Genomic DNA, 10364 nt, shown 5'->3' with positions numbered 1-10364 from the left:
CTCATCTGTACAGAGACTGATGGGACTTGCAGGGTGTTCTCTGTACACCACTGTGGTATATGTCAGTGCTATATAAATGTATATAATAGTGTGTGACTGTGGGGGGACATTAGAGTGTCAGCTCCTCTGTACAGGGGTTGATGGGACTGGCTCTGTGTTCTCTGTACCGCACTATGATATATGTCAGAGCTATATAAATGTATAATATTAGTGTGTGACATTATTTTCTTTCCCAGGTCGGTTAATTTTTGATAACCTGAAAAAGTCCATTGCTTACACACTGACCAGTAATATTCCAGAGATTACACCGTTCTTACTCTTTATCATCGCCAACATCCCTTTACCCCTGGGCACAGTCACCATCTTGTGCATTGATCTAGGCACAGACATGGTAAGTACTACATTTACTGCAATTTAAACCTATCTGAAAATAAACTTAGGGATCTACTTTTATCTAAAAAAAAACTTCTAAAAAGAAAACAAAAATGCTAATAAAATGGATGGTGTGGTATTTTTAAAACATTTGTTTAACTTTTTTTATAAGTTCAAATATTTTGAACTTTTTAGTTGGTTGTAATTCGATCACTTGTTCGTAAATGATCAATTGTGCATTATTGTTGTCCACCAGTAGATGGCACTGTGTGAAAAACCCACAGATGGCAAGGGTTTGTTATACACTTTACACAAGGACACAGCACCATCTAGTGGTGTGCTCAAAGTAAAAACCAAGATTCTTTTTCTAATGGCAAAATCTTGATTTATATTTGGGTATATATAGTTCAGCAGAGAGGATGTCCTGTTACAACTCACCACAACTCTGCATTGACAAGTTATGCTATGTGATGTGGCCTGCTGTGAAACACGTTGCTAGTCATGCAAATATTGGGGATAAATACTAATATGCTGATTGGAGGAGATAGCAGAGTAACAGAGATATAACTCACTTGTTCTGCTTCTTCCTTCACTGTTACCTGTAAAGGAAAGTGAAACTGCAGTAGCTTACAATTAACCAATTATAAGAACAGTTTATGGGGATGGTGTGTTTTTATCCCCATCCCACCATCATGGTGTCCTTAATTTATTGGCTGTGGAAAGAAGGGTCACATGACTTGATTTTTCTTTTTCTTCATCTTTATACTAGGTACCGGCCATCTCACTGGCATAAGAAGCTGCAGAGAGCGAAATTATGAAAAGACAGCCAAGGAACCCCCGCACAGACAAACTGGTAAACGAGCGGCTAATCAGCATGGCCTACGGGCAGATTGGTAAGTCTGAAGTTGTTCAAGAGAACCAGCTACATCCTTCCATTGCCTGCATTACCAATAGTCCAGAGATTCCCCCTGCAGTCTCTTTTGTTGGCCACTAGATGTCACGTTCCACATTAAATGACACCCATAAAACGTAGGAAGGACGGTTAGTGCAGGAGGTCATGGTCCCACCCCTGAGCAAGGAACTCACAGTCCATGGATTAATATAATACTATATTAAGACACCTGATTGGTCAGAAGACATCACACAGAGAGGCTCCAAACTTCTAAACTTTTGCTCATCTCTCCCCTGCGTCCATGTTGTCGCACACACCACTCCAGGATATTAATGAGTTGCGATTGAACCCCTTTTATATTTTAATTAGCGCTCCGTTCAAATGGGAAAAATAAAAAAAAATCAAAAGAAATCAACTTTGTTTGCAGGTACTGCGGGGTGAAATGATAGATTACGGCGGAGCCACAAGGGGAGCACCAGTCATGGTTTTATTCAGCCTCAGGAAACTATAACTCGGAGAATATTACACACACTCCTAATTGCGGAGGCTTTCTTTGTATTGCAGCAGTCGAAATAAATATTGATTGCGCAGTTAATTACTCGCAGCCAGCACAACGGCGCGGCATGCGAGCAAACTGAATAATTGAGATTTATTTACCTTCAAAGCTGCAATTATACCGGTAAACAGCATTCCTTAAAGAGACACAGCCAGTGCCAGTGCCCGGTTATGAACCCTGGAACAAGCATGCAGATTAGGAAAGTCAAAGGGAAGTCAGGACTCTAATTTGCATATTTTTGATATTTAATCAATGTCACAGCCAGTAAACAAGAAAAGGAGACAGCTTCTAGACATATCCACCAGGGGGAGTAAAGGAACCCACCTTACATGAATAATGATATAAATGTAAACTACACTGCCCCCTAGCTTCATATATGGAAAAAAGCAGTCCCTGCCCACTTCATGTTGATTGCAGCTTCGGCATATCTCGAATGGATACCAGCCCAAATGTGCGAATTAGCTGGTTGGATTCAGATCTATCACTAAGGGGAAATTCTGATGAAGTAAAGCAATGTGCTGATGGACTTTTTGTTGTGACCACTACTAGAATTTGATCCTCAAAATTAGGGTTGTCACCAGAACAGGAGCCGAGAAGAAATCTTGTGGGCTGATTGGGTCTGATTTATTAAAGCTCTCCAAGGTTGGAGAGAATACACTTTCAACAGAGAAACTGGGTAATCCAGCAAACCTGGAATGGATTTCCTAAAATTAATTTGCTATCTGTTAGCAAACGTTTCAACCCTGGACCAGATCCATTCCAGGTTTGCTGAATCACCCAGCTTCACTGATGAAAGTGTATCCTCTCTAGCCTCAGAGAGCTTTAATAAATTGGGGCCAATATATCAGCATACACTGCACACCAGGGATGCAATATATATAGAGGAAAGGCTGTATGATTATGGTGAATTATTATTTTTGAGTCCTTGTTGGCTCTTTCTCACTTATAAAATCTTTTCAGGTATGATCCAGGCCCTTGGTGGCTTCTTCGCCTACTTTGTCATCCTGGCAGAAAACGGTTTTCTGCCGTCCCGATTGCTCGGTATCAGGTTGGACTGGGATGATCGCTCAATGAATGATGTAGAGGACAGCTATGGACAGGAGTGGGTAGGTATAGAAACTCAACCACCCACCTGCTCCACCTACCAAACCAAACTTGGGGCTGAGCTAATATAGACCAATCATATTCCATTTTCCAGACCTACGAGCAACGGAAGGTGGTAGAATTCACGTGTCACACGGCATTCTTCACCAGCATTGTGGTGGTGCAATGGGCCGATTTGATCATCTGTAAGACCAGAAGGAATTCCGTCTTCCAGCAAGGCATGAAGTAAGAATTGGTTGGTGGGACCTAAAGTCAAACAGCACCCCCTTGTTGCTGCTGAAATCTCCCCAAACACCTCTTTTTTGGGTGGATTCCCTGGATTTTGGACAAGGCCTATTTTGCTCCAAATTGCAAAAAGTAGCAATTCCTGTGTATGGAATCTTTTGGCTACTCAATCACAGCCATTGTTTTCCCTCCCTCATACTATATCTGGTTATGAGAAGGAAGAATGGGTCAAAATTCAGGAAAACCTTTCCAAATAAGAAGTTTTTGAGCCGAGTATGATTATAGTAAGCCCTGATGTGACCACCTCTGACCCCACTTTTTCTCCCCCCAGGAACAAGATTTTAATATTTGGTCTCCTTGAAGAGACCGCTCTGGCTGCTTTCCTGTCTTACTGCCCAGGGATGGATGTGGCCCTCCGAATGTACCCTCTCAAGTGAGTAGATCCCCCTCACCACCCAGTAACTTATATAAAAGAAGGGCTTTGTAAAAGAAGAGGCAATATATGCACCTTGATGGTGGCCCCTGTTCAAATACGTCTACTTTGTTTCCCCCGGGCCACTTACAAGTGTGTAGGAGACCTGCTCCCCCCTCTGCATGCAGTGGTTTCTTCTGCTGGCTCATATATTACTGCAATATATTCAAGCTGGTGGGAGAAACCACAGTGTGCAACAGGGCCCACAAAGGTTAAATACAGACAATGGGCTCTGCATAGTTCTGGGGCCAACACCACTTGATAAAACCAGCAGTATTGTAGCTACCACTGTACGGGGGCATTCTTTTCATTGGCCACAAAAACCTTTTCTCCACTGACCCCCAATAAACTGGTTTTAGCAGGGGTCTCCCAAGACCTGATAAAAATGTACAAATTATTATATTATTGATTATTAAATACAAATAGTTATTTGATTAATTATTTGCGGGTTCCTCAGGGACAAAAAGGTTGTGAAGTGAAGGAGAGAAAGCTGCAATTGAGGCTAAAAGATGCCTTCTTAGCGCAGTTAGCAATATGTCCAGCAGGTGGTGCTGCCAGCTGCCTATAATTCCACACTACAAAGAGCTCTGCAGATATTCTCTGCTTGGCTGGCTACAAAAATGGCAGAATTTAGGATTAGGTGACTAAACCACAATACAGTCCTGAATGACTTGCTGCAAATTATGCTTTTATCTTAAAAAATAATAAACATTTTGGCGCTCCAAATACAGCACTCTCTCAGCACCTGTCTCAAACCCACAATCTCTATGCAGTCTCTAATATGCCAAACACCCACAATGTGGATCATGTGATCATAAAAAGGAGATATTTTTTATCCATAGCAATAAAAAAGGAATTGACCTAAAATATTCCATTAAAGTATGATTTTTAAAGACAGGTACTCTTTATTGCAGCAGCTTTTCACTCCCAAATTCCAGGAAGGATTTTAGAAATCCAAATTATTTACTTTATTCCCTTCTTTGACAGGGTGACGTGGTGGTTCTGTGCCTTCCCGTACAGTTTACTCATCTTCGTGTATGATGAAGTGCGCAAAATGATCTTGCGTCGTGACCCCGGAGGTAAGAAGAACCCTCAATGCTTGACCTATAATGTAATAGTATAATTATAATGTGTTGAAGAGTTCCTCTGGTTGAAAGAATGATATGCCTGGCTCAATCTCCTTTGTACATCATTACAGTATATGTCTGAGCTATATGATATAATAGTATAGTTATAAAGTGTTGAAGACATTAGAGTGTAAGCTCCTCTGGTACAGAGAATGGCGTGCCTGGCTCAGTTTCCTTTGTACATCATTACAGTATATGTCAGGGTTATATGTTATAACTGTATAGTTATAAAATGTTGAAGACATTAGAGTGTAGGCTCCATTATTATATTCATTTATACCTATAGCATTTCCCATTGTGACAACTGTGCACTTTGTCAATTGGCCACTAGGTGGCAGAACGAGCTATTGGTTTAAAAGTCACCAAGAATTGTGCAGAGATTTAATTGGCTAGTAGCAAATTTTAGACAAATTGACAGGAGAATCATTTATAAATAGAGCCCTTAATGGTATGACTATTGAGATCCAGATATTGTTTGCATTCAATGAAATGGTGGTCACTGGTCACATTCTAAGAACTTTTACTCATGGTGTTTTCATGGGAGGTCTCGGTGGTACGGTAGGATTCATGGGCCTTTCATTTAGACAAGCTCAGACATTTATCATCCAAGGGTTACTAAGATTTTACTACTAAGATGTATGTCTATAAAGATCCAACATTGGTCTGTCCAACACTCGGTGATCTACTTTTGCATGAATGCCCTATGGGGATGTTGTCATCCAGTTCCTGATTATTCTCTTCCTTCATTTCCAGGATGGGTGGAGAAAGAAACGTACTATTAAGGACTCGGCAAGTCAAGGTGGAACCAGGAACCATCCTGCCAATCAATGCCAATGCTGGGGATTTGTTGGTTTCATAATACCCTAAACATTAGTTTAACCTGCTGTGTATGCCTGGGTGGGTTGATGACCTGGACGTAAGTGGTCAAGATCGAAAAGGCTTCTTTGGAAAGACCATCTTGAGCCCTTTAAAAATTTCTATGTATGCACAGGAATTTACTGCTTTATCCTGAAAAAAATTGCCTTACTGATTAAAAATTGCCAATTTTGGTAAGAATTTTGGTAAGAATGCTCTAAGCAAATTAGCCATGGATATTGCACGATTATCTTAAAATACGCTACCTGGTTAATGTTCAAAGAAGCTTCATCGATGAAGTCTATTGAAAGCCAAAGTGTTGTCAGGTTTTCATTGGTGTCTGTCTGAGGAGATTCACCTTCTCTATTTGTCTTGGAGACCATTACAAAAACTGTCCCAAAATCTGGCTTTAGATACACTTTAATGGAAACTCCCCAAGGTTTGAAGTCTTCCAAACCATCAACCCAACCATCCAATGGATAAAATGCCACCAATGACTTTAACAAAACAGCCTGGTTGAGTGAAAGTACTTCTTGTGAATCAGAAGGTGGGAATCATTCATCAGTTTTATGCCAAGTGAAGCATTTCCATGTAGCTTGTACCAGGGACTACTCAACTTGCTGCACCCAATGGTGGTGTATAAGTTAAGCTACGTCTATACCAGTCAGTCTCCTCCCATGGGTGAGTTCACCTGAACTGTACACCTGCTGGTCTCAACCACTAACCAATAATATTGCAGCCTCCAGGGACTCAACAAATGCTCACTTTGACCACCTCAATATCTTTGAGGGGATGATGTTCCACACCAGGGACCTGATTTATTAAAGCTCTCCAAGACTTGAGAAGAGAGACTATCATGAGAGAACCTGAGTGATCCAGAAAACCTCAAATACATTTAGTCAAGGACATTTGCCAAATAATAGGAAATAATGAAGATATCCATTCCAGGTTTGCTTGATCACCCAAGTTCACCTATGATAGTCTATCGTCTCCAGTCTTGGAGAGCTTTACTAAATCAGACCCATGTTGGCAAAAATTGGTGGGGTCATCAAGACGTTTCGTGGTTGACAAGACCCATTTGGTGAATGTTCTACTTGGACTCCTTAAAGGGGAACTGTGAGGATCGAAATATGGGACCTTCCATTGCTGATTTGCTGTGTGGAGCTTGATGGCCCCTGGGTGCAAGGGGACATAGAACTATGGCCAAGCCAGCAATGACAGCACCCATTTTCTCCCTCATACATGTCCACGTTACCTACACCATTTCTGGGTATGTTAAGCCATCTCTGATGTCAGCATTTCCTCCTGTGATGTCATCAGTTCCCTGAATGCTGATAGGCTGAGCCAATGCTGTGACAAAACAGCTGCTATTGTGCCAATAACAGGTGTGCATTCATTTCCATATGACTAACAAGGACAACCTGGTGTCCCGTCTTCCTTCTAGGTGATCCATACAGCGTGTTGCCGCACTTTTTACAGTCTGCTGTCTCTATATAACCCTGTACTTTATATAGCGTCTATGTTTATAAAGGTTACCTTGTCACATTGCTCAGTGTGTATTTTTTCATTGGATTTTAATGCTGTAGCCCACCAGTATATCCCGCCCCCGAGGATCTGGGAACCCCTGTTTCAGACACGCCCACTTCCAAAGTTTTTTACCCCATTGAGAACTTAATTATAGTCTTGCACACTCATTGACCCTGTTGGGTGGATTATGAACTATGCTTGACCTGGATTCCAGTGAAATCTGATGAAGGGAGAATGTTCTGATTTGACCACAGCTGAAGTGTTTGCTGGACAGCCTCAGCATCTCTGTAATATTGCTCATTAATTGCCTGTATTTAGCCATGTCGGCAGCCTTCTTATCTCCAAACAATATCCTGCGTCCTAATTAAACCAGGTGCTCCTAAGTGACAGCAGCGGGCTGAAGAGGGCTCGTTCACTGATATCACTCTGCTCCGTCTATTAATACCCCGGCCCGGCTGGCAGCTGTGATATGTAGCACCCTCTGAAATAAGGCCACCCGGGCATGGATAAAGTGTGCTTCATACCAGAGACGTATCATTACACCTCCCTTATGGCAGCCCCCCCCATACATCTAAGGGAGCCGTGACCTTTTCTGACCTCACCTGGTCACCGGCGCCCACATCAGGTATCCATGTGCCATTACGGGAGGCTGCCAGCAAAATGAAATGTTTTTGGTGCATTTACTTTTATCACTAAAGGGTACCTATGGTTAAAAGAATTCATTTGGGTAAAGCAGTGGCATCACCCATTGGGGTCAAAAATGCCCCCCCATATGGCAATGATCCACATTGCTGATCAACGGCAGAGTTTTTTAACTCCCCCTCAATCACCCCTCTCTTTTTTATGATGTTGGGACTGCATTTTATTTTTGCTGTTGGGAGGAGATCACACATTTTAATGCCCCATGTAGGAATGTAAAGAGCACCCCTGCACCTGGAATCTTGCTGCCAATCTGTGAGGTGCCCAACAGGTGGCAGACCCTGCCCAGGATGCCCCACGTCATACAGAATGGAGTCACCTGGAGCAGTCCACACACACCCCATGCAGGGAAGGTGCAAAACATCGGCCATTTTTATGTGACCCCATTGGGACATTTACCCTTTGTTCTTGGCACAAGAAGTGACAGGGAATTGATACAAATGGACACAGGTGTCCCCAATGGAAAAGTTTCTCCAACGTCCATTTCCAGTAACAACTGTAAGTGTTGAATTTCCTGCCATGAAAATAAAGAGGTTGTATCTCCCCATTGGAGTCATATAGAGGAGCATATTTTCCCTTTGGGGACAAAAAGAGGGGATGTGTCTTCTTATTGGGGATAAAAAGAGGAGCGTATCTGCCCATGGGGACAAACAAAGCGGCATATCTCCCTATTGGGGACACACAGAGGGGAGTATCTTCCAATTGGGGACAAATAGGGGGGCATATCTTCCGAATAGGGACAATAAGGGGACATATATTTCCAATGGGAACAAATAAAGGGGAATATCTCAGGATTGGGGACACACAGAGAGCCCTAACTTCCAATTGGGGACAAATAGGGGGCATTTCTCACGACTGGGGACAAATAGGGGGCAAATCTCCCCAATGGGGACAAATAGAGGGGTGTATCTCATCATTGGGAACAAAAAGAGGGACATATATTCCGAATGAGGACAAATAGAGAGGCATATCTCACGATTGGGGACAAATAGGGGCATATCTCCCCAATGGGGACAAATAGAGGAGTGTATCTCATCATTGGGAACAAAAAGGGGGCATATATTCCTAATGAGGACAAATAGAGGGGCATATCTCACAATTGGGGACAAATAGGGGCATATCTCCCCAATGGGCACAAATAGGGGACATATCTCCCCAATGGGGACAAATAGTGGGGCATATCTCACGATTGGGGACAAATAGGGGCATATCTCCCCAATGGGCACAAATAGGGGGCATATCTCCCCAATGGGGACAAATAGGGGCATATCTCATGATTGGGGACAAATAGTGGGGCATATCTCCCGATTGGGGACAAATAGGGGCATATCTCCCCAATGGGCACAAACGGGGGGCATATCTCCCCAATGGCCCAATGGGGACAAATAGGGGCATATCTCATGATTTGGGACAAATAGTGGGGCATATCTTACACTTTAAGCCCACAAAAGAACTATTGTCATAACACAGCAATCCGACTTTCTGCACCAACTGCCCTTCTGTAATTGGGGCCCCAGAGAAGGTGGGGTCAGGGCAATTGCCCAGTTTGCCCCCCTAATCCAGTCCTGACTTTATTACAATTTCCTCACCCGCACCTTACACCTGATTGTGAGGATGTCCATGCGGGGGCGCTCCCCATTCCACCATGGGCCCATCTTGAACCTTTGGGGCCCATCCTCCTTCTTCGGGGGTTTGATAATTTTCTCTCTTTAATCAGGCTGAAGAGCTAATCAGGGTAAGTGGATCCAAGGCAAGTTTTAAAAATAAAGAGCCCGGGGTCAGCAGAAAGAGCTGAAATTCTGCCGGGAGCTGTCAGCCAGAAAACATCTCTCACTTTTTAAAATAACAGCAGCTGAGCGGCAGAGATGATGATGGTAATTATACCGTAATACGGGCCGAGAGAGAAACCGCGGCAAAGGGGCCCTCGCTGCCAGGGACACAGGTGGAATCTGCAACAGGTTGAAGGAAAAAAAATGCCCGGGCACCCCCAACACCATCCAACATTTCATCCACGGCGACTTCAAGAATTCCCCAAACTTTTATTATTTTGCTTTGTTACAATATTCTGTATCTACAGTTCCCTATGTAGGGGTGTGGATAACTAGTGAATCTGACATTCACCAAATGGTCCCTACAGGTGAATTTGGTTAAAGGTGTGTATTTTTAATTGGCAGTCACCAGGAACACATGAGCCCATGCCATTGACATTAATTCCTAATGGCACCCCGAATGTACCATGGACACACGGTAACAAACAGAATTGGTCACTTATGATTGGTCGGCTGCTGATTTTATTTTACCATCATTTCAGATCCAATCATTTTATTAGATCAGAAATTGGATCGGTAACAAAAATCGGCCCATGTCTACTAAGTCATGGATGGTTCTATTCCCACAGGGTTCGCTTGTTGTAAAATGATGCTTTAGAAGTATAGATAGTTCCTATTTGCAGTTATTTTAAATACAAAATTGAAGGACAGGATTTGGAGGACAGGAGAAGGCATTATCACTTAAAAGAAAAAAACACAAAGAATT

The 10364-nt window shown here is 42.8% G+C and overlaps 1 protein-coding gene across 1 annotated transcript in view; it reads left to right on the top strand.

Moving 5' to 3' along the window:
* The window catches only part of LOC140341646 (sodium/potassium-transporting ATPase subunit alpha-2-like), a 24119-nt gene extending 16968 nt beyond the window's left edge, over positions 1-7151 (top strand). Inside the window, 7 exon segments of the mRNA XM_072427471.1 lie at positions 237-391; positions 1142-1265; positions 2781-2926; positions 3019-3149; positions 3481-3582; positions 4609-4700; positions 5502-7151. Of these exon segments, the coding sequence (XP_072283572.1) occupies positions 237-391; positions 1142-1265; positions 2781-2926; positions 3019-3149; positions 3481-3582; positions 4609-4700; positions 5502-5530 (779 nt within the window). The 3' untranslated portion in view covers positions 5531-7151.
* The last annotated feature ends 3213 nt before the right edge of the window (positions 7152-10364 follow it).

The sequence above is a fragment of the Pyxicephalus adspersus genome, chromosome 12, assembly GCF_032062135.1.
Source record: "Pyxicephalus adspersus chromosome 12, UCB_Pads_2.0, whole genome shotgun sequence".
In the NCBI taxonomy this organism is placed as follows: Eukaryota; Metazoa; Chordata; class Amphibia; order Anura; family Pyxicephalidae; genus Pyxicephalus; species Pyxicephalus adspersus.
Note: the sequence above shows the minus strand (reverse complement) of the source record. Positions and strands in the feature narration are given on the sequence as shown.